General features: G+C 36.4%; 1 protein-coding gene across 3 annotated transcripts in view; it reads right to left on the bottom strand.

Moving 5' to 3' along the window:
- LOC105720490 (uncharacterized protein C9orf85-like) overlaps nucleotides 1–26,146 on the bottom strand; it is a 107,795-nt gene that overhangs the window by 4,838 nt on the left and 76,811 nt on the right. For all 3 annotated transcript variants that reach the window (XR_010344493.1, XM_064382201.1, XM_064382200.1), the window contains 2 exons: nucleotides 21,924–21,993; nucleotides 85–203 (listed from right to left, as the gene is read on the bottom strand). Coding sequence is in view for 1 of the 3 variants with exons in the window: in XM_064382200.1 (XP_064238270.1) it covers nucleotides 85–203; nucleotides 21,924–21,993 (189 nt within the window). In the remaining 2 variants the exon portion in view is untranslated. The remainder of the gene's footprint in view (nucleotides 1–84; nucleotides 204–21,923; nucleotides 21,994–26,146) is intronic.

Below are 26,146 nucleotides of genomic sequence, written 5' to 3'. Positions count from 1 at the left end.
GAGTTTGAGACCAGCCTGGCCAACAGGGTGAAACCTAGTCTCTACTACAAATACAAAAAATTAGCCAGATGTGGTGGCAGGTACCTGTAATCCTAGCTACTCTGGAGGCTGAGGCAGAAGAATCACTCGAAGCTGGGAGGTGAAGGTTGTAGTAAGCCAAGATCACGCCATTGCACTCCAGCCTGGGCAACAAGGGCAAAACTCTGTCTCAAAAAAAAAGAAAAGAAAAGAAAAGAAAAGAAAATCCTTTAAGCAAAAGAAAAATTCTGAAAAGAAACCTGGATCAACACAAAGAAATGAAGAGCACCATTAATGTGACTACACAGGTAAATATAAAGACTATTTTTATTATTGCAATCTCTAAGAAATCATTAACTATTTAAAGCAAAATGATAACCAAATATTTTAAGACTTTTACACATACAGAACTGTAATGTATGACAACAATGCATAAAGGCCAGGAAGGGGAAAAAGAAATATAATTTTATAAGTTTATTATACTATGCATAAATTAATATAACAATAATTTAATTAGTAAGTTAAAGATGTATACTATAAGGCTTAAAGTATCCACTAAATTAACACCAAAAAAATGTATCTAATAATCCAACAAAGAAGATGAAATTATTTAAAAAATTTAAAAGAGGCTAGAGAAAAGGGAAATAATAATAAATAACTGATGAAACAAACAGTAATTATAGAGTGAGACCCAAACATATAGAACACTTATACACCATTGATGGAAATGTAAACTAGGAGCACCACTATGGAAAACAGTACTGAGATTTCTCAAAAAACTAAAAATAGCATTCAATCTAGTAATCCCACCACTGGGTATCTACCCAAAGGAAAAGAAAGCAATATATCAAAGGAATACCTGCACTCACATGTTTATTGCAGCACTATTCACAATAGCAAAGATATGGAATCAACTTAAGTGTCCACCAACTGATGAATGTATAAAGAAAATATAGTATATGTACACACTAGAATACTCTTCAGCCATAAGAAAGAACGCAATCATGTTATTTGCAGCAATCTGGATGGAACTGGAGGTCATTCTCTTCAGTGAACTAAGCCAGGAACAGACTTACATCATATATTTTCACACATATGTGAGAGATAAAATACTTGAGCAGAAGAAGGTAGGGACTAGAAAAACAGACAACAGAGACTGGGACGGATGAGTAAAGGGGAAGGAAGAAGATGAAGAGAGGTGGGCTAAAGGGTACAGACATCCAGTAAGATAGAACATATTCAATGTCTGATAGCAGAGTAGAATGAATATTTTTTTAAATGTATTATACTCAGGTGACAGACACCCTAAATACCATGACTTGATTACCACACATTATGGACTTGTAAAACATTTTTTATATATTCCATACATTTTTCAATTTAAAAAGAAGGCTGAGGCCAAACAGGGAAGATCTCTTGAGCCCAGGAGTTCAAGATCAACCTGGGCAACATAGCGAGATCTCATCTCTACAAAAATAAAAAATTTAAAAGTTAGTGGGGCCCAGTAGCACACATCTATAGTCCTAGCTACTTGGGAGGTTGAGGCAAAAGAATCACTTGAGCCCTGGAGTTCTATGGTAAGCTACTGTCATGCTGATGAACTACCAGCTGGGTGACAAAGTGAGACCCTATTTCTAAAAAGAAAGTTAAATTAAATTAAATTTTTTAAAACCCAACCATATGAATTATCACATAAAATCAGGGACCTAAGTACCTCCAATTCAAAGTAGATTTTTTTCAGATTGGATAAGAGAGTGAGATTCAACTAACTGTATGCTGTCTACAAGAAGTTCACTTTAAATATAAAAACAAGAATAGGTTAAATGTATAAGGATGGGAAAAGATACACCAGTATGTCACTAATCAAAGGAAATTTGCAGTTAGCTATATTATTATCAAAATTATTTCTGAGACAAAGAATATTACCAGAGAAAGTGAGTGGTTTTTTTTTTCATAATGATAAAGGGATCAATTTATTAAGAGGGCATAATCTTAAATCTGTATGTATTTAATAATAATAGAACTTCAGAATATCTGAATTAAAATTGATAGAACTTCAAGGAGGAATAGAAAAATCTATAATTATGATCAGCTATTTAACACCCCTCCCTCATTAATTGATTTAACAAGTAGACAGAAAATCATTCATGGTAAAGGTGACTTGAACAGTACTAACAAACCAGCTTGACCTAATTCACATCTACAGAATATTCCACCCAATAGCAGGATATATCTTTTTTTTATGTGCACATGAAACATTTATCAAAATAGACCATCTTCTGACTCTGAAATAAGTCTTAGAAAATCATATAAGAATGTATTCTCTGTAATCCCAGCACTTTGGGAGGCCGAGGCGGGTGGATCACGAGGTCAAGAGATCGAGACCATCCTGGTCAACATGGTGAAACCCCGTCTCTACTAATACAAAAAATTAGCTGGGCACGGTGGCGCGTGCCTGTAATCCCAGCTACTCAGGAGGCTGAGGCAGGAGAATTGCCTGAACCCAGGAGGCGGAGATTGCGGTGAGCCGAGATCGCGCCATTGCGCTCCAGCCTGGGTAACAAGAGCGAAACTCCGTCTCAAAAAAAAAAAAAAAAAAAAAAAAAAAAGAATGTATTCTCTGGTCACAGTAAAACAAAATTAGAAATCAATAACCAAAAAGTATCTAGTAGGTTTTCCCAAATATTTAGAATTTAGAATTTAAGTAATATGTGTATAAGTAATCCATTGATCAAAGGAATCAAAGTAGAACTTAGAAAATATTCTGGACTGAATGAAAATGAAAACAAAACATCAAAATTTGTGGTATGCTGCTAAGCAGAAATTTGAGGAACATTTACAGAATTAAATGCCAATAATCAAAAAAAGTTCACAAATCAGCTTTCACCTTAATAAAATAGAAAAAGGGGAGCAATATAAACCTATAATAAGCAGAAGAAAAGAAACTGACAACAGGAGAAATAAATTAGAAATTTGAAAAACAGTAGAGAAAATCAACGACTCATAAGAGATTTATTGAAATCAATACGGTAGCCTCCCCTTATCCACAATTTTGCTTTCTGCAGGTTCAGTTACCCACAGTACATAGTACAATAAAATGCAAAACTGATAAATCTCTAGCCACAATGATTGGGGGAGAATATAAAGATACAAATTGCCAATTTCAGAAATGAAAGAAGGATATCACTGCAAAGTCTGCAAATATTGAAAGAAAAATAAAAGAATATTATAAATAATATTCACAATATTAAAAACTGGGCTACTGCACAGTTGTCTTGGGAATTCTCTTCAACGTCATCCTGAGGACTACCTCTTTCCTTCTCTCATGCTCAATCTTATGCTCCCTGGATTCCCATCTTTTGTTGTTGTTTTCTCTTTACTCTTTCATTTTGGTGAAACACTTCCCTCAATGTCTTCTCTAAAAATTTATGAGAAGCACACTTTTGAGAACTTATGTATCTGAAGATATTTTATTCTATTCTGCAGCTTGAGTTATAATTTTGCTGGGCATTTCAGGTAGAGTCCACCTTGATTTTTTATTAGCTGCCTCCACCACACACACACAAAAACATACACAAAAAAAACATAAATTTTCTCCAATGTGCTGTGTAAGTTACTACTCTCCCAATATGCTTTCCCAAGTGCTTTTGGTATATTTTTTATGAAATCATAGATTCATAATTTTTATTCATATACTGTCATTTTTGTGAGAATTTTGCAAAAAGTATAAATAAAAATAAAAAATATAATGAGAAAAAATTAACATTCCATATATCTGTCATTATTTCATATTCTGGTGAGCAGTTTGACACATACAGGCAGACAGTAGACATACAAGTTGTATTAGTGGATGTACTGCAAAAATTCCAAGAAAAAGGAAAAGTGCCAATTTTACAGTTGTTCTACGTATCTTAAAGAAAATGGTTGATGAAACAAGGGTAAATATTTGCAGATAATTAAAAATTGATAGTAATTCTTTCTTGTTACATGTTGATTATCATAAATGTCCTTTTAGCCTAGGAGGACTGACCAACAATTGCGGGAATGGGACCTTCATGAAATTATGGCTGGATTTATGACTTTACAAGATCTTGAAAGAAGGGGGAATCAATTGCCAATGTGTGAAAGCTAAAATCCATCTCCATTAAAACTCATCTATATTAGCAATGCACATTACTAATTTAGTTAGCAGTCTCATTTTTTAAAACATCTCATCCCACACTAGAAGTAATATAAACCTACTTTTATAATTAATGGGGAAAATATTGGTTTGGGTATCTACCACTGAATCACTGTCAGTGATTACTTTGGAAATAGAGTAAAAAGGGGAATTTCCCTTTTTATATATTTTTTAAAACAATGAACTTGCCTCACATTTGTAATGACAGAGATAATAGTACAGGAAGAGTTATCTTTGTGTAGGGGAAGGGATGAGCTGCCAGAAGTCTAAATAAAGATCATCCCACAAATTTACAACTTTTAGATGAAATTTGAGATGCTTTCTATTATATAATATTCTATTAACTGGAATTTACTTCACTAATACTTCTATGACCATTAGAATTTTCACTGATACAATTAGTTAGTATGTGTCTATCACAGAGACTTGAAGGAGACATAAAAGATATTCCATCCTGTTAAGCTCTGCCAAGAAGCCACAAACTCCTACAATACCATCCACAAATAATTGAAAATAGTATTATTTGTAGACACTTTCTCTTTTTCCATCCCAGTAAATTTAATACCGTGCATCTATTTACATTTCTTACCTGTGGAGAGCATGTGCTCTGTGGTTGGGGTGTGTTGACTTTATCCCCACCTCAATTTCAGCTCCCAACTCGTGAATGACTTTGTAATTAAGATCAGGTCAATTGAGAGCCCCATCACCCTGACCACAGTGATCACTACAGACCAGAAAATGTGCCCTTAGGCAGGACAATTAGTGTCCTCCCCAAGGATGTTCCAGAAATTACTCTTTCCTTTTACCTGGGCTCCAAGCTACTGAGCTGCCTGTAAACCTACCCGCTACCCAAGAGGTAAGGAGAAACAGTCTTGTCAACATTACTTATACCCATGGTTGATGTTAATGATGGTGATGATGATAACAGCAATGATGAAGATGACAGCAATGATAAAGATGACAGTAAAGATTATGATAATTAACAATGAGCCAGTAGGCCAGGAATGGTGGCCTACTCCTGTAATCCCAGCACTTTGGGAGGCCGAGGCAGTCGGATCACCTGAGGTCCTGAGTTCGAGACCAGCCTGGCCAACATGGCAAAAGCCCATCTCTACTAAAAATACAAAAATTAGTTAGGTGTGGTGATGGGCACCTGTAATCCCAGCTACTAGGGAGAATCACTTGAACCTGGGAGGCAGAGGCTACCGTAAGCCAAAATCGCGCCACTGCACTCCAGCCTGGGTGACCCGAGCAAAACTTCCTCCCTCCTCCCCGCAAAAAATGAGCCAGTTATTCTTATAAGTACCTTATGTGCGTAAATTTATTTAATCTTCACAACAAGCCTATAAAGCAGATATTTTCCCAATTCACAGATGAGAACACTGATGTGCAAAATGGTTAATTCATCAAGTGTTCTATAGTTAGTAAGTGGGAAGGCTAGAATTTGAATCCAAGAATTCTGAATTGTGCATTAGATGGCATTGTCCTAACATGACTAGACCTTTTATTGTTATGAATATGGTTTTCTTATCTAGAACCAGAAATACCATTTGACTCAGCAATCCCATTACTGGGTATACGCCCAAAGGATTATAAATCATTCTATTATAAAGACACATGCACAGGTATGTTTATTGCAGCACTATTTACGATAGCAAAGATTTGCAACCAACCCAAATGTCCATCAATGATAGACTGGATAAAGAAAATGTGACACATATACACCATGGAATACTATACAGCCATAAAAAAGAATGAAGGGACATGTCCTTTGCAGTAACATGGATGAAGCTGGAAACCATCATTCTCAGCAAACTAACACAGGAAAAGAAAATCAAACACCACATGTTCTTACTCATAAGTGGGAAAAGGAGAATACATAGTCACAGGGAGGAGAACATCACACACTGAGGCCTGTCGGGGGTTGGGAGGCAAGGGGAGGGATAGCATTAGGAGAAATACCTAATGCATGTGTGCCTTAAAACCTAGATAATGGGTTGATAGGTGCAGCAAACTACCATGGCACATGTATACCTATGTAACAAACCTGCAGATTCTGTACATGTATCCCAGAACTTAAAGTATATTAAAAAAAGAAATACGGTTTTCTTTTAATTGCTGTGGTTTGAATTGGATATAAATTACTTGCAGTTTTTTAAAGTTCATTTAATATAATCATAATGATGAAAACTTCATCAGACACCTCTCATATACCACTTTGAATTTTATCATCCAACCCCTTACTGTAGCCAGGGTTGCAGCCGTACTTCCCTTTGAATAGCTCCATGCTGATGTAGTCTGACAGCATCTCATCTGAGGCTGTCCTGAGTACCTCTCACTCCTGCCCCTGGGATTCCCTCGTGGGGCATCTATGAAAATCCACTTGATGTCCATGCGTGTACAATCTGCGACTACAAATAAATTTTCACCCTTGAGGTTACCCTTGACTAATTGGAGACTAGAACCAGTGAATAAATGCTTCCTTCTTTCATCTCCTAAACAGATGGCTCTGATGCTCATTTCAGGAAGTTCCTCAGGAGATCCTGCAGAATCAATCACAGTCACACACAACGAAGCCAACTTAAGAGCGCATCCGTGTTTTGGTTTTCCCTATTTTCCCACTAAATAGCTCTTATTCTTCACTCTGGAACCCTGAGATCACTTTCCAAATAAACTTCTTCCATGACATGCTTTCACTGAGGCTCTGCTTGTAGAGAAATTCTGGCTAATCACTTTTACTTTTACCGATTTTTTAAATTTCATAAACTAAAAAAAAAGCCTTGTCCATAAACTGTGTGAAAATCTTCTATTGGCCATAATACCTAAATATGAATTATTGGCTGTAATATCAAAATATAAATTAAGGTTTTCATTGTCCCTAAAATTTTTGAAAATTACTTCCTTAATCTCTAATTTATTTGTTAATGGATTAGACTAGGAGGTGTTGAACAAACGCCAGTTGTTCTGTTTGGAAAATGCTATTTGTTGCATTTTCTTTAAATACCAGGCATGGGCTTATAATCTGGTGACTGATTTGCTTTTTCAGCAATAACAGCAGTAACTCACTAAGGCAGTTATGCATAATGTTACCACATTTTAATATTATTGTTAAGATAGCCACCTTAGTACTCGAATACCAAGGAATGATAATGCTTATTTTATTACCTATGATAGAAGGAGTGGGTGAAAAAAAATAAATCAATAATTAACATCGGAAAGCATCATTGGCCTTTTATTATTTTCTCACAAACTGCACTGAAATTCCCCTTAAGAGCCTGATGAGGTTAGTTCTGTGAATTGTACATTGGCATACCAGCCAGTAAGGAGGAACACAGTTGGAGGAATTTAATATTTTGCTTATAACCCTTAATCATGTTATTTCAAAGATGTGATCCAACATTACAGTCATGTAGTAACCATATTATTTTTTAAGAGACCCTAAAATTAAACAGAATGTTACTTCCCAATTACCCAACAAATGAATGGTAGCAGGCAACACACACACACACACACAAAGAGGGGGAGAGAGAGAGAGAGAGAGAGACAGAGAGAGAGAGAGAGAGAGACAGAAAGACAGAGAGAGACAGAGAGAGACAGAGAGAGACAGAGAGAGACAGAGAGAGACAGAGAGAGGCAGAGAGAGAGAAAAACTCAAACAAACTACCTCTGATGCCCCGAAGCCAAGATAAACCCACTCGGCTCCTTGAAGCTAAGCCCAAACCACTTCCTTACGAAACTGGAGCCTTCCTTAAAGCTACCAAGACCAATTCAGAACCACCACAATTTTGCTGAGAACCAAACTAATGGTAAATCTTGTGTTGTATTTAAAGGTGCCTCTAGAATATATTACTGATAACTCACCATTATAACTAGAAATAAAATAACAAGTTTGATCATTTTAAATTGAAGGGCTGTAATAAAGTTGATACCAGGATTTTTTTCCAAGTAATAACTATAATCCTAAAACTGGTATAATCTTACAACTGGTATAATCTTACAACTCGTATACATCCAATAGGTATAACCTTGCAGCTGACTGAAAACTTAGCAGTGGGAGATGTTCTTTCAAAATGGACTCAAAAGCTTAATGTCTTGAAATGGTTTGAATTTACAAATGAAAGTACATAGAAAAATATATTTTGGTAAATGTTAGTATTGAAACACAGATACACTAAAGAGCACTGTATATTCAATAAATAACACAGCTCAACAAATTTTTATAAACTGAATGCACCCAGGTGACCACCATCTACATCAAAATAGAGAGCATTATCAGAATCCCAGAAGCCTCCTATCCTCTCTCAATCATACTTAATCATTACTCCTCCAGAGGTAACCAATATTCCGACTTCTGTCACCACAGTTTTAGGCTTTGGTTGTTGTTGAAGTTTATATGAATGGAATCATACTTTATCACATATTCTTGTGTCTAGTTTTTTGAAACCTTTGTTCAATTGATATATAATAGTTGTACAAATGTTGGAGGTACATGTGACTTTTCATACATATACATAATGTGTAACGATCAACTCAGAATAATTGAAATATCCATCATCTCAAACATGTATATTTTCTTTATCTTGAGAACAGTCTAATATTTCTTTTCTAGCTATTTTTAAAATGTAATAAGTTAACTATAATCTCCCGACTCTACTATTGAATAATAGAATTTATTCTACTTAAATATAGTTTTATACCCATTAACCATCTTCTCTTTGCCTCCTCTAACCCTTCCCAGTCTCTGTCTGGCTGTTTTGAACAATAGCTTATCTATAAGATTTATCCATATGTTTTCTTATAGCCATAATTTGATATTTTTTAGTGCTGTATAATATCCCATTATTAAATATATCACAATTCATTTATATTTTCTACTTCTGATAGACATTTTGGTTCCAGTTTTAGAATCTTACAAATAATGCTAATAATAACATTTTTATGTACTCAAATGAATATATTGAGTATTTCTGTTGTGTATATATCTAAGATTAGAATTTCTGTATCATAAAGTATGTGTATGTTTACCTTTGGTAGATATTTCAAATAGTTTTTTAAAAGTAGTTGTACTAATTTATATCCCCCTGCCCCTAGCAGTGTAGGAAAGTGTTATTTTATACCCCTACCAATAATTGTCTTTTTTTTTTTTTTTTTTTTTGTATTTTTAGTAGAGACGGGGTTTCACCATGTTGACCAGGATGGTCTCGATCTCTTGACCTCGTGATCCACCCGCCTCGGCCTCCCAAAGCGCTGGGATTACAGGCATCAGCCACCGCGCCCGGCCTCATTTTTTTTGTTTTTTAAATTTCAGTCATTCCAGTGTGCAGGTAGTGCTATGTCATTGTAGATGTAACATGTATTTTTCTGTTAATGATGTTGAACATCTTTTCATATGCTAATTATTATTTGCATATACTCCTAAGCACCTATTCAAGTTTTCTTTTGTTCATATTGAGTCATTGTCATATTTAATTTTTTAATTCAAGCTATTTGTTAGATGTATGTATTTCAAATATATTCACTCTCCTGTGGCTGAAGTTTTTTTTTGTTTTTTGGTTTTTTTTTGACATGGAGTTTTGCTCTTGTTGCCCAGGCTGGAGTGCAATGGCCAATCTCAGCTCACCACAACCTCCACCTCCCAGGTTCAAGCGATTCTCCTGTCTCAACCTCCCAGGTAGCTGGGATTACAGGCATGTGCCACCACGCCCGGCTAATTTTGTATTTTTAGTAGAGATGGGGTTTCTCCATGTTGGTCAGGCTGGTCTCAAACTCCCAACCTCAGATGATCCACTCGCCTTGGCCTCCCAAAGTGCTGAGATTACAGGCGTGAGCCACTGTGCCCAGCCCAGCTTAAGTTTTAACTCTCTTTATTGTATGTTTTGATGAACAGAGGTCTTAATTTTTAATAAGGTACAATTTATCAATTTTTTCCCTTATGGTTAGTGCTTTTGTATCCTTTTTAGAAATCTTTGCTTATCCCTAGATTATGAAGTTCTTATTCTATGTTAACCTTTAGAAGTTTTATTTTTTCATTCTTTGCACTTAAACATATTACCTTTAAGTATCCACATACAATTAAGTACATGGAACTCATCTGAAATTAATTTTTGTATATGGTATGAGATAGAGGTCAAGGTTCATTTTTTTTAAAAAAGGTGGATATTGAACTAATCCAGTTCAGTTTACTTTTTAAAATTATTTCTTCAAAGTGCATTTAATTTGCATCTACGTTGAAAGTTAAGTGACTATATATGCAGACATCTGTTCCTGGACTCACTAGTTTTTCAATGGTCTACCTGTCCATCTTAGTGACGATATCATACTGCTGTAATTATGGACCTTTATGATAAATGTTGATATTCAGTGGCATAAGTGCTCTAACTTACATCTTCTTCAAGACTGTCTTGATTATTCTAGATTCCTTGCTTTTTCATAAAAATTTTAGGATTTATGAATTTTCATTTAAAGAAATGCTGATGGAATTTTGATTGGGCTTGCATTAAATCTGCAAACCATTTATAGGAGATTATCTATTCTAGGAAGTGATACATCTCTTCTTTTACTTGGGTCTCTTTCATTTACCTCAACAATATTTTGTAGTTTTCTGTTTATAGGTTTTCAATGTTTGACAGACTGATTTCTATGTATTTATTGCTTTTGATGCCATTAGAAAGAGCATCATTTTTAATCAATTCATCTGCATTCTTATTGCTTTATATAGGAAAATGCTAGAGTTTCTGTGTATTTACTTTGTACTCAGTGACTTTGCTCATTCACTTGTCAAACCTGATTGTAGATTTTTTTGATTTTCCATGTACAAACTTCACATAATCTCCAAATAATGACATTTTTTAAACTTTATAATTTTTATGACTTTGGTTTTTTGTTTGTTCTATTACACTAACCATGTCTTCCTGTACGGCTTTAAATGGAAGTGGTGGTACTGAACACTCTTGTGTTATTTCAGTCTTTAGGGGAGAAGTCATGTACTATTTCACCATTAAGTGAGTAGCTGTAAGTTTTTTAAAAGATAGTCATTAATGGTTTGATTTTTTAAAATTTCTAATTTTTAAGAGATTTTAGCATGAATGAGTGTTGAATTTTTTCAAGTGCTTTTTCTGCGTCTACTGAGATAATCACATTGTTTTCTTTCTTTTTTTTAATGTGGTGTCTTATGAAGATTAAATTTTTAATATTAAATCAACCATACATTCCTAGAATAAACTCAACTTGGTCATGATGTATTTGATGTGTGAATATTTTAAGATTTTTGAGTCTATGTTTACATAAGAAATTGGCTTTTAGATTTTACTTTTTGTAACATCCTTGCCAGGTTTTAATTTTAAGATTATGCCAGCCTCATAAAATGAGTTGGGAGATGTTCCTTCTTTTTTACCCTTTGTCTTTTCTTCTTGGACATAGCATTTTAAGGAGTTTCAAATGAGTCTGGAGTGTTTATGAAGGCCCCTCCTTGGCAAGCCTGAATTCTAGTTTTTCCTCAATACTATCAGATTGCCAAAATATCTGCAGCTTAGCTTCTTAGCCTCTTAGCAACTGTAATCTGGCTTTCTATGTGTCTCATTCTGTGCACACACAGCTTAGAAGTCATCAAATGACTCAAGGGGAAACTGCATACAGAATGCTGGGTTTAATTCTCTACAGCTTTCTTTTCTCAGCACAGAGGGATTTCAGTCTTAATCATCATAGTAGCTCTAAATTCCAATTTTTATACCCCTTTTCCAGTGAAGCTGCCAGAGCTCTAGGATGCTGCTTTCCTCCCAGCCTGCATCCCATGTTCTCAGGAGTAAAAGCAGTAGTGAATGTAGGATTCACCTTTATATTCCTTTATTCTCTACAAGATCCCAGTTCCTCAAGTCCTGGATTTCTAGGTTATTCTCCAAAGACTTAATTAAGACAGTTGTTTTAGTTTGTTTGCTTTGCATTTTATCCAGCCTTTATGGTTAATATAGTAGAAACACTAGTCTGATACGAGCTACTCCATCATAGCTAAAGTCAGAACCCCTAAATAGAGCTCTGCAATAGATAATCATGAGGCATCACCACTCACTCTACCATTTCACATCTGGGAACAGGCTGTTTTTTTGCTGAGGTTAGGAGTTTGTACCCCATTTAGGGGCAGGGTGAAAGACTTTGTCTCACTCTCCCGAGCCTTGTAATCGTTCGCTGAATAGGAGTCATCTTCATGGTCCCTTGCTGTTGTCTCCAGACAACAGATTTTTTAATAGTGATATTTATGGGGCTATTTATTGGGGCACAATTTTATCCAAACTGGATTTCTCAATTCTGCCCAATTGACACTAAAATAGGAGATACTACATGGCATAATAAGTTTCCTTATTTGTTTTTCTGTTCAAACAGCTACCATTTTCTCCTATATAGAGGAAAGATAAATATTACCTCATAAATCAGAAATATGAATCTACCACCTGAGCAATAATAATGTATATACCCATGATTGATTCATTACCTGCAACCTCAGCAGCCACAATATTTCAAAAGATGTTTATAGCATAAATTTCTTCCACATGGGCCCCAACCTGTGTCCTGTTAATGCTAACCATATACAGTCAGAATTCATAATAGAGTCAAGAGGAATCCTCTGGACAATCTATTTCTGATTTTTTCTGGAAGACTCCTAAAATAGCTTGTATTGAATTTTAAAAGGGATAAATACCTATCAATTGAAATGCTATTCTGTCACTGCGTATCTAAGAGCGGCATGAAGACAAATTTGCCCAATCTATAATAAAATTATTTTGTAATTGTAAAAGTTTCAAATCTTAGTTTCTAGTTTCCTAAGTCCTATGACAGAAAAACACTAATAGTGCATATCGGCAATTGGAAAGTTTGTTGGCATTAACTTCTGAATAGCCATGAAAAGTGATTAAAAATGAGGGGTGGAAAGAATTGGGGGGAAATCTAATTATTGTTCACAAAGACAAATGGTCCCTGGTTCTAGGCCAGTTTTCATCTTATTGCTAAGCCTATCTCCTTGGAGGCTCTCTTTTCTCTTTACACCTTCGATATCCTGGCAGGACTTATTCTTTGCACTTTGTAACACTAAAGTCTACTGATATAAACTGCTTTGCCAGAGTGGTTCACTTATGCAGATCTAACCTTAAATGGCTCAGATTACGTGTGAATCGGCCCCAACAGAGCAATATCATCCTTCCGGTGGAGTTCAGGACATCTATCCCAAAATAAGGCAGCTTGGAAATTGAGAAAACAATAGAGGCAGAAAGGTCACTCTGATCTTCTCTCTTAGAGACCCTCATGTGTCAAGTGTTCTGCCCTACACCCAGAGGAAAGGAATGAAGACACAAGAATGCCAAAAGAGGATGTGATCTAATAGCGAATTCTTTTTCAGAGCAAACTCATTGTTTCAAGTGTGTGTGCCTACACACTAAGAGATATTTCTGACCCCTCGGAGTGTAAGAGAATGTAATACAGGCATACCTCAGATACACTGCAGGTTCACTTTCAAACCATCACAATAAAGTGAATATCACAATAAAGCGAGTCATATAAATTTTTGGGTTCCCAGTACATATAAAAGTTATGCTTAAACTATACAGTATCTATTAAATGTACAATACCACTATGCATTAAAAAGCAATGTACAAGCCTTAATTTAAAAATACTTTATTATTAAAAATGCTAACATCTATCTGAGCCCCACAAGTCATAATTTTTTTTTTGCTGGTGGAGGGTCTTACCTCAATGTTGATGGATGCTGACTGATCAGGGTGATGGTTGCTGAAAATTAAAGTGGCTGTGGCAATTACTTAAAATTAGACAACTATAAAGTTTGCCACATTAATTGACTCTTCCTTTCATGAAAGATTTCTCTGTAACATACAGTGCTATTTGTTAGCATTTTACCTCCAGTAAAACTTCTTTCAGAAATGGAGCTGATCCTCAAAGCCCTGCCACTGCTTTATCAACAGTCTGTAATATTCTAAATCTTTTGTTGTCACTTCAACAATGTTCACAGCATCTTCACCAGGAATATATTTCATCTCAAGAAACCACTTTCTTTGCTCATCTGTAAGAAGCAACTTCTCATCTGTTAAAGTTTTATTATGATGTTGCAGCAATCCAGTCACATCTTCAGGCTCCACTTCTAATTCTAGTTCTCTTGGTTTTTCCACCACATCTACAGTTACTTTCTCCACTGGAACCCCTCAGAGTCATCCATGAAGGTCAGAATTAACTTTTTTCAAACTACCGTTAATGTTGGTATTTTGACCACCTCCTATGAATCAAGTGCTGATGAATCCTTTCTAGAAGGTATTCAATTGACTTTGCTCAGATTCAGCAAAGGAATCACTATCTATGGCAGCTTTGCTTTACAAAGTATACTTCTTAAATATGAAAATTTGAAAGTTAAAATTATTCCTTGATTTATGGGCTGCATGACAGATGTTGTGTTAGCAGGCATGAAAACAACATTAATCTTGTTGCACATTTCCACTGGATCTCTTGGGTAACCAGGTGCATTGTCAATAAGCAGTAATATTTTGAAAGGAATCTTTTTTATAAGCAGCAGGTCTCAACAGTGGGCTTGAAATATTGAGTAAACCATGTTGTAAACAGCTGTGCTATCATGTAGTCTATTATTCCATTTATAGAGTGCAGGCAGAATGGAAAGTGAACATTGGCTTCAACTTATAATCATCAGCTACATTAGTCCCTAACAAGAGAGTCAACCTGTCCTGTGAACTTTTGAAGCCAGGCACTGAGTTCTCCTCTCTGGCTATAAAAGTTCTAGATGGCATCTTTACCCACTATGAGGCTGCTTTGTCTACACTGATAAACTGTTGTTTAGTGTAGTCACCCTCAGCAATGATCTTAGCTAGCTCTCTTGGACAGCTTGATACAGTTGCTCCATCAACACTTACTGCCTAACCTTGCACTTTTATGTTATAGAGATGGCTTCTTTCCTACAACCTATAAGGCAACCTCTGCTAGCTTCGAATTTCTCTTCTACAATTTCTTCATCTCTTTCCACTTTTGTAGAACTGAAGAGAGTTAGGACCTTACTCTGGATTAGGCTTTGGCTTAAGGGAACGTTGGGGCTGGTTTGATCTTCTATCCAACCACTAAAGCTTTCTACATATCAGCAATAAGGGTTTTTTCCTTTTTTTTGCTTTATTGTCATTCATGTGCTTATTATTCATTAAAACTGGAGTAGTACTTTTAATTTTCCTCAAGAACTTTTCCTTTGCATCACAACTTGGCTAACTGTTTGGCAAAAGAGACCTAACATTTAGCCTATCTCAGCTTTCAATACGCCTTTCTCACTGTGCTTAATTATTTCTCTCTTTAAAGTGAGAGATGTGTGACTCATTTTTTTCACTTGAACACTTCGAGGCCATGATAGGGTTATTAACTGATCTAAAGTCAGTATCATTGTGTCTTAGGGAAAAGGGAGGCCCAGGGAGAGGAAGAGAGATGGGGAAATAGCCAGTCAGCGCAGTAGTTAGAAGACACATAACATTTATCAATTGAGTTTGCCGTCTTATATGGGTTCAGTTTGTGACACCCCAAAACAATTACAATACTGTTACAGGAAAGGGGTCCCAATCCAGACCCCAAGGTGGGGGCTCTTGGATGTGCAAAAATGAATTCAGGGTGAGTCCATGGAGTCAAGTGTAAACAAGTTTATTAAGAAAGTAGAGGAATTAAACAATGGCTGCTCCCTAGACAGAGCAGCCCCGAGGGCTGCTGGTTGCCCATTTTTATGGTTATTTCTTGATTGTATGCTAAAAAAGAGGTAGATTATTTATTCCTCCCCTTTTTAGACCATACAGGGTAACTTCCTGACGTTGCCATGGTATCTATAAACTTTCATGGCACTGGTGGCAGTGTAGCAGTGAGGATGCCAGAGGTCACTCTCGCTGCCATCTTGGTTTTGGTGGGATTTGGCTGGCTTCTTTACTGCAACCTGTTTTATCAGCAAGGTTTTTATGACCTGTATCTTGCGCCAACCTCTTATCTCATCCTGTGACTTAGAATGCCTTAACTATCTGGGAATGCAGTCCAGTAAGTCTCACACTCATTTTACCCAGCTCCCATTCAAGATGGAGTTGCTCCGGTTCACACAATTCTGACAATACTTACATCAGAGATCACTGACCTCAGGTACCATAACTGACATAATAATTAAAAAGTTTGAAAAACTGCAAGAATTCCCAAAATGTGCCACAGAGACACAAAGTGAACACAAGCTATTGGAAAAGTGGTGCCAACAGACTTCTTGATGCAGGATTGCCAGAAACTTTCAATTTGTTAAAAAAAAAAATGCAGTACCTGCAAAGAACAATAAAGCAAAGTACGATCAAACGAAGTGTGCCTGTTCTGTTCCTGTGGGAGCTCTATTAACATTGGGAAGGATACAACTGCCATTCAAGCCACATATTTCTTCCAAAAGGATTCTTCGCTAAATGATTCAGAAATTATCTGTGAATTATTCATAAAAAGTTCTTAAAGATATGTGGATTTAGTTAGTGTGGTACTAACTAGTGCAGTACTAACTAAACCAACATAAGCACTTGAATTTATACTTTTGGAATTGACAATCAACTACTCTCAAGCTTCACAACCTGACTTGTACAATGCGGGCAGATATTCCTTTAACTTCAGCAAATGTGTAATTTTCCAAGGCAAAAGCATATGCAAAGCAATCATATATGTAAAAGAAGAGAATAGTTGCTCCATTAAGTAGGAAGTTCCCAACAGTGCTCAAGAAAGAGTATCCTTTGGGTAGATAGCCGAAGTGTTTTAAAATAAATTTTGCTATACTTTTCATTTTCAAATCATCTGAGGCTTAAAAGGCTATGTCTTTTGTTTTGTTTTCCTTTTATGATGCAATTCTCTCTTGGGAAAACTCTTTTCTTATGTAATCAATACTAAGATGAAACTGTTAGGGCCAAAGTAAATACCATCTTTCCTTATGGACCATTTGAATTGGTTGACTTTCAGAAGCATTCCACTCTGCTATCGAAGAATGTCTGTTTTTTCTAAACTTTAGATAATTCTGACTAAGACAATGCCTACTGTATAAAAGTGGCTCGATTAATATCAATTGAGATTAACTACTTCTGCAATTATCAATAATTAAAATATATTAATAAAAAAGCAGGAAAACAGAGTAGAAAAAAACAGAAATCTCTTATTAAGAGAAGCAAACTATATAACAATAATGAATACAAGCAAGGTTCATGATTCTCATGACTAGTTTTGTCAAATAAAATTGATGAGAGGCCATTATTTGGACTTAGCTCCTACCCTAGGCCTCAACAAACCAACCCAAAATTTAATCACCAAACTGAAATCTAAGCTGTTCTTACTTGTAAGATCTGAGATTCTCCTAACACCATAAAAACTCTAGAAGAAAATGTAGGCAATACCATTCGGGACATAGGCATGGGCAAAGACTTCATGACTAAAACACGAAAAGCAATGGCAACAAAAGCCAAAATACACAAATGGAATCTAATTAAAGTTAAGAGCTTCTGCATAGCAAAAGGAACTATCAATAGAGTGAACTGGCAACCAACAGAAAGGGAAAAAAAATTTGCAATATACCCATCTGACAAAGGGCTACTATCCAGAATCTATGGAGAACTTAAACAAATTTATAAGAAAAAAACAAGCCATCAAAAAATCGGCAAAGGATATAAACAGACACTTTTCAAAGGAAGACATTTATGCAGCCAACAAACATATAAAAAAAAGTTCATCATCACTGTCATTAGAGAAATGCAAATCAAAACCACACTGAGATATCACCTCACATCAGTTAGAATGGCATTCATTAAAAAATCAGGAGACAATAGATGCTGGAGAGGATGTGGAGAAAAAGGAACACTTTTACACTGTTGGCGGGAGTGTAAATTAATTCAACCATTGTGGAAGACAGTGTGGCAATTCCTCAAGGATCTAGAAATAGAAATACTATTTGACCCAGCAATCCCACTACTGGGTATATACCCAAAGGATTATAAATCATTCTATTATAAAGTCACATGCACACATATGTTTATTGTGGCACTGTTCACAATAGCAAAGACTTGGAACCAACCCAAATGCCCATCAATGATAGACTGGATAAAGAAAATGTGGCACATATATACCATGGAATACTATGCAGCCATAAAAAAGAATGAGTTTATGTCCTTTGCAGGGACATGGATGAAACTGGAAACCATCATTCTCAGCAAATTGACACAAGAACAGAAAACCAAACACTGCACATTCTCACTCATAAGTGGGTGTTGAACAATAGAACACACAGACACAGTGAGGGGAATATCACACACCAGGGCCTGGGGGTTGGGGAGCTAGGGGAAGAATAGCAGGTGGTGGGGGGCTAGGGGAGGGATAGCATTAGGAGAAATACCTAATGTAGATGACAATGCGATGGATGCAGCAAACCACCACCATGGCACATATATATCTATGTAACAAACCTGCACAATCTGCACATGTACCCCAGAACTTAAAGCATAATTAAAAAAAAAAAAATTCTTAAAAAAAAAATCCAAACTTCTGATAAATCAGGAACAAGATGATAGACAAATCCCCAAGCAGTTTTCTTTAAAAAAAAAAAAAAAGAGATTCACAGCAACCAGTCAAAAAGGCCCCTGTCTACCTAAACTGGCATAAGGAACTCCCCCTACAAGAAAAGCAACCTGAAGTAACCTAATGTTAACCAATCTGCTTTTTGCAGTATGCTATCTCCTTTCTCCTGCTCAAGCTGCCTTACAAAAACTGACTGTTCAGTCACTCCCAATGGAGCTTCTGTCTGTTTTGTAGACTGGATGCTGCCTGGTTCATGAATCCCTAATAGAAGTCAATTAGATCTTTAAAACTCGATTTGTTGAAACTTTGTTCTTTGTCAGTTCCCAGCACACATATCAGATACTTCATACTAGTTCTATGAGACTAAAAGCTAGTCTCATAACTTTTGTATCAGATACTTCATACTAGTTCTATGATTAAAACCTAAGATCTTTTGTCAGCAAGAAAATATTTTAATATAAGGATCTTGTATGAATTGCTTGAAGTATCATCATCAAAGACTATTCCTATAATGGTTACAAGCATATTTAGACATGTACATGGATTCTGCACATGCATACATTAGTAGATTAATGGTAATAAGCACATTTCTGTTTTGTTTTTTTTTAAATCTTTATTCATGGGAGCTGAAATTTGGTGACTGGGAAAGAACATTTCAGGTTCTTCTTGTTCAATAAGATAGAAAAAGGATTAAAGAAATGATACAAGAAAAAGCTTTGACAAATACAGCACATTTGAAAATAGTATTTCAAAATAAGGCATTTTTACTGTAATGGGAGAGGCTTTGGTTTGCTTTCCCTAGAGGAATTTCAATTATAGTAAATCACCATTGGACTCTAATGCTCAAAACTGAGGTAATATGGCACACTAGGTGTAAAAGTCAGAGGCCCTCACATCTGTTTTATTGCCCCTAATTCTTACTGAAGGGCTGCCAGTAAAGGTGTCCAAATGACAGGTCTTGATCTTCTCATGAAGACCGGGAACTACTCAAAGTAAACACCTACTTCATAAAACTGCAGCATTTCCAGATTTGAATTTTCACAAGCAGCAAACCCAGTGGTTTTTCCAGGTAGAAATCTCCTGAATGGCAGGCCTCTATTTAATTGCTGCCAGTGTCAAGAAGCTCACTACTTGGGTGCAGGTTGTTCGCTACTAAATCACTATAAACTGAGCTAAAGTATGCATTTTATATTTCTAACCATTGTTTTTGTTGGGGGAATACATGATACACTACCCCAAAATATGGTACCTTGCCACTTGATAAAACAGCAGAAGAAAGTAGGTTTCTCTGACCTTCTCCTGCCCTTTTCCCTTGAAGCAGGTGATTAAAAAATTCTCTGACCTTCCTCTGAAGTAGGGCATAAAACCTTCATTCCAGAGGTGGCCAACCTCTACCTGGAAGAAAAGAAATGTTCTTATCCTCAGAGACACAGAGATGCCAAGAAGAATCTGAACAAACAGTCCTTACAAAGTTCCCCCCAACTTGTTACCATTAGATCAGAATATTTTATCCTCCAATCATACTTATCCATGACTGTCCATTCTTCATGAAACCTAAACATAAAATACACAAGTTTATCTATTTATTTGGGTCTTTATTTCCAAAGGCTTCCATGTCATGGAAAACATATTAGATTGCATGATTTTCTCTTATTAATTCTCTTGTTATAGGGGCCTTAGCCATGAACCTGAGATGGAAGAAAAGATATTTCCTTTTCCCTACACTCCTACTTTTTGTTTGAAAACATAGATATTAAACTGAATCACCTGAATCACCTGACCAAATTAATTCTTTCAAGTGTTAGAAGAAAGCCTCCTATCCCCACTGTGCCATTTACTACACTTTATTGTAATTGTTGTATCTTCACCACTAGATATTGGGCAGGAGTGTATCAGTTTTATTCATACCTGCATCTCACAGCACAGTACTATCACACTATTATGATAGTAAGTATTCACAATATTTCTTAGCTGCATAAATAAATTTCATTTATTGAATTGAGGCAATAAAGTAGGAGTCCAGCTAGTTTCATTCATTCTTATTTTCATTCTTCTTTCCATCACCCTTTAGTCTCATTTCCCAAATGAGCATAACATGATAACAGATTTACACGTGCACTGGTGAGTGAGGCAGGTTGAATTCTCTAAATCAGTTTGACCACTCCAATATATCAAGCCAATAAGTCATTTTGGGATTAGATTCCCAGAGTTCCTGATTATAAAAAGTGTGGAAATATGTGTTCAAACCACCAGATGACCTTAAACCAAAAAGGATAAGCAACGGTTGTTTCTCCTTGTGGTCCAGAGAGTCTCTATGTTGCTTTCTCGAAAACAGAACTAAGCCTTTGTTGCTTCAGGTTACATCTTTGAACAAGGCTGCTGAGTCGGTGACCTACAACATTAGCCCTTAACAATTCATCCACTGCGTGTGACCTCAGGAGAAAATTCCTGTCCTGTGTGTGGCCTTTGAGGTGAGTGATGACCCCATCTTAGTTTTTCTGGAAAATGGGGCATTTTATTCTGGATGAAAGCAACTTTTGTAAACAAAAATCAGAAGGTGCAAACTCTCACCCCAGATTCTGGCAGCAAATGAGCCTGAAAAACCAGAATTGAGCTCAGGGATTAGTCAAGGAAACAGTCAAAGGTTGAGAAGTTTATGTCTAAGTCATCTGGGCCTTGAGTACTTCAACACAAAAGTGAAACAGTCATGAGGTCAATTACCTGCAAAGGGAAAAGCAACAAGGACTAAACTATGAATAGATATCAAGAAAGGCAAATAGAACATCACTATATTGACTTCAAGAGACCGGTTCTCTCTCCAAATCACAAGTCCTCCTTTTTACTCAATTGATTTACTGTATTTGCTAATCGAAAGCTGCACCGACTAGGGTGGAGGGGGAATGTACATTTTCTGTACATGTTCTGGGGAAAACAGAGTGACTCAGAGGTGCATGTTGTTATTTTGCCATCCTTGATAACAATTGAACATGTTGCTTATATTTGAAGCCATCAGATCAACAATAGAAAATAAAGCTGAATAGAGACCTGTCAATGTATGTAACATAGAACTGAGATTTCAGAGTTTCACTGCCCGGGTTTGTATCCCAACTCCTTCACTTACCCGTCAGGTGATTTGGGGGAAGTAACTTCGTCTCGGTTTCCTCTTCTGTGAAATGGAGAAATAATAGCACCTGAATCAAAATAATTTTGGTTAGAGTTTCAAAGAGATGTGTGTGACATTCTTAGTAAGTATACTGTATGATAGATGCACCTGACAGCCATAACTTAACTTGAGAATGACTCTGTGTGGCTGACGCACCTGAATGTGTTCCGAGTCCTGAGCTAAGGAATCTGGGAGTGGCCAACCAAGAGATCCATCTCTTACCAATGAAGAACATCTGAGCCCCAGGCCCCTGCCCTAACCGTGGAATGTGGACCATACTGGGGATTCAGTCCCTTTGTTTTGGGTTAAATGAAGGTTGCCAGGTGGAGGTTGTTTGAGAAAGGGTGTTAAGTGAAAATGCTACATAAACTATGTGCTTTTAACGAGAGGTTGCCATTCTTCTGCTCAGCCCACTGCCACTGGACTCTCTCCTTTGTCTATAAGATCCCCCCAGTAGACTCCCTCCCCTGTATGTAAGATCTCCCCAGTAAAACCTCATGTCTCCTTCACTGGCTCTGGGTCTCTTCTTCAGCCTCTTGAACCTGTTGCCACCCCACTGGAGTCTATAGAGGTTTGGCTCAGCATACGCCAAAATGTTACTATTTTTGTAATGCTAATATTTATTATTATTATAGAAATGATTTTAATACACTTATTATTTATCATATTATTTACATTTATATAACTGTTAAATATTTGTGATTATAACTAGTACAACTATGATTAGTATTATTAACATTATTGCGATACCAAGCACTATTGAATCTAAAGCACCCAGATATTTTCTCTGTATTTTACTCTGACTTCAAAGCAGCATCTGGGATAGAGCCAGATGCCTAGGTCTGAGGAAGGCAAGTCTTTTGTTACTAATAGAGAGACAGCCAGGCTGGAGCACAGAAACCTCGAGAACACGAGTTCCTTCAGGCGCAATCACTGCCCCTCTCCCACACCCCTCACCACATGCATGGCATTCTTCTAATCTCCAAAGGCTGGTGCAGGCCCCAGCTCCTGGGGTTTATTTTGATAAATGCTTCAAGCTACAGAGTGCCAAGAAACTTGATGCCTTTGCTTTTCAAATACCAAGCCTCTACCTGAAAAAGGAATGCTTAGATCAGAGCAGAGAGATGAAAAGTTCTCAGTTAAACATGCGCAGCTCTCCTTAAGCTATTGTCTGCTCTATTCCCCAACTTTGAAAAGTTGGAAGAAAAATACCTACAGATAAAGACTGCTGTAAATCACTAGTGAAAGGTTAAATATGATTTAGCAAATGTTTATTTTATCTTGCAAAGCAGAGTTGTGATGGAACTGCCTTCGTATCTAAAGCCAACAATATTCTTGAGGAAATTATATGTATTTTAACAAAATCACTCTGCTAAGTAACATAGCTCAAATTCTTTACTGTAGTTTTAAAGTCTTTGTACCTAACAGTCAAAATAAGTTATACCTGGTTATTGTGAGTGTGCGAGATGTTGTTCTTTTTCTTTGAATGGAAAAACTATTTTTTGAGTACCTGCTAAGTGCCATGCATTTTACTTGTATTCTACTATAGTATTTAATACAGCAAACCTTCTACTATAGTATTTAATACAGCAAACCTGCATTATTTTCCAGACCAGGAAACTGAGACTCAGAGAAATTAAAAAAAAAAAAAAGAAGAAAAATCTTGCCTAAAATCATAGTGCTAACAAACAGAGGAGGCAGGATTCAAATGCATGTATGAGTGGTTTCAACCCAAAACTCCTTAATAAAAACTGCAAAAATGCTGAGATTATTTCAATCATGATATTATAGAAAGCTTTCATCTCACCCTATTTAACAGGCCACATCCACAGCAACTTAACTATAATTTTCAACACTTTGTGCCTCTAATAGAATTGTTTATGTGTGTATTTTATGTACAAAAAAAAGAGAAAGGGAGAGATAAAGGAATATATTTTGAAATTTGAGAAATTATGTGCCGTCCCCCTTGAATAATTGATTCTTGCGTTTTTATTTGCTTATGTATTTATTGACTATATTCCCCTATTATATTGACTGCACAGGAACCAAGCCTTGTCCATCTTGATCATTTCTGTATCCTCATTGCCTATGACAATTCCTCCCACAGAGAAAAGGCTCAATATATCTTTTTGATTAAAAGAATGAATAATACACTTCAGATATGCCCAGGATGACAAATTATTAGGAAATAAATTCTCACTTTCACTCTGGAAGTGACTGATGTGGGTAGTAGCTTTAATATTCTGTGGCATTTTCTCACTGTGGCATATGTGATAGAAAAGAAGTATTTCCTTCTGTTTTGAAAGTACCAGCAGTTATTTCACTAAGTCCAGAGAATATTATCATTCTCTGTGATTTGACATGCCATTAAATCTATGCTGTTGAATTCTGATGAATTCTTTGACTTGGTCAGATATCTCAGAAATTTCTAAGGAGGTTTTTGCCAAAATTCCTTTGGTTAACAGTAACAATAGAAGCAGTGATGCTGGAATGATGTAGCACCATGTATTGCTATAGACCTGACATCAGCTTTCTCCTTTATTAGTTAGCTAGGTTGGCTTGAGTTTAATATAATGAGACCTAGGTCATGGGTTCAAACCCCTGGTAGAATAATTAGCTTAAATTTGTTCCCTGGACATAGGATTAACTCTGAGCTCCAGTTAGTTCGCTTTACTTTGGTTCTGTGCTTCAGAAAGACCAGGAGAAATTGTCACACAAAGCAAAATGGATGCCTACTCAGAGAACAGCAGGAGAATCATTTCTCTGTGAAATCTCTCTAGCTCACATTCATACTCTACAAAGAGTTATACTACTGGTTCACACTTTGTGGACAACTGATTTAATACATTTCCTAATTAGGACTATAAACAGCAAAACAAGAGATCCATAAATAAGCTTAGAAATAACCAATTGGTTTACATAAAAATAAATATGAAAAAATGAAGATTTCCAACATCCAGAAATAATCCTTTAGAATAAAACTTCTGTAATATATCAGCTAAGAGCTTTCCTTAATGAGAAAATAGCCATTCAAGTTAGTCTATGGGTAAATACACACTTAACATAAATTTTATATATAGACTCTCAGGAAAGTATTAGTGACTTTATATGCAATAACAAGAAGACACGTCACTAAATGAGAATGTTTCAGTCCTGGAAGAGATCCATTCCAGGAGACACACAGCTGAGCAGTCTACTTTTAATTAGGATTTAATTCAATGTAAGTCAAGAGCTAAAAGGGAAATTGGACCTGGGTCTAGTCCACAGAAAGACAGCTCCTTCTGCAGAGAAAACGTGAGGTCTTTAAAACGACTCCAGGTCATATTAGGTTGCTGAACCAAATGCCAAGTGTTCATTTAAATATAATTAGTCTTTCTTACTTTACCCTCTGGTGAATGAATGGTTTCACAATTCATCAAGCTAAAAAAAAAACAGAGACAGGGTGTGGTGGCTCACGCCTGTAATCCCAGCACTTTGGGAGGTCAAGGTGGGTGGATCACAAGGTCAGGAATTTGAGATCAGCCTATCCCATATGGTGAAACCCCGTCTCTACTAAAGATACAAAAAATTAGTCGGGCATGGTGGTGTGCACCTGTAATCCCAGCTACTTGGGAGGCTGAGGCAGGAGAATTGCATGAACCCGGGAGGCAGAGGTTGCAGTGAGCCGAGATCGCGCATTGCATTCCAGCCTGGGCAACAGGACAACACTCCATCTTAAAAAAAAAAAAAAAAAAAGAGAGAGATTGAGAAAATGTTAACTCTGGAAACCAATGTGGCCCTCCAATTTGGCCAAGCTGCCATCTAAGCACTGAGGGTATCCCACATGAATCCGCAAATGAATATTTGGGCTGTTTTTGTTGCTAAATAAAATATCAGCTAATACTTCGGCACAGATACTGATTGAGATGACAGGCCATGTTCTGAAAACCTAAGATGACCTTTAATATGGTACCTTTAACACAAGTTGTTCTTTTGTCATTGTTCCTTTTTTAAGGGAAATACCTTGGTTCTTTCTTCTTCCTTCCTAGGTAGTTCTGTATATTCAGTTATAGACAGACAGGGCCAATGCTTGGTCAAATTGTGAAGCACTCAGTGTTTGTATTTGCTTACTTCTAGCTTCCTCTTTTCATGCATCGGGCCTTCCTGAATGGTTTCCCTCTCCCATTCTCACCCCATCTTCC

The sequence above is a fragment of the Aotus nancymaae genome, unplaced genomic scaffold (assembly GCF_030222135.1).
Source record: "Aotus nancymaae isolate 86718 unplaced genomic scaffold, 86718_ANA_hifiasm-v0.15.2.pri h1tg000029l, whole genome shotgun sequence".
NCBI lineage: Eukaryota > Metazoa > Chordata > Mammalia > Primates > Aotidae > Aotus > Aotus nancymaae.
This window is presented reverse-complemented; position numbering and strand designations above follow the sequence as displayed.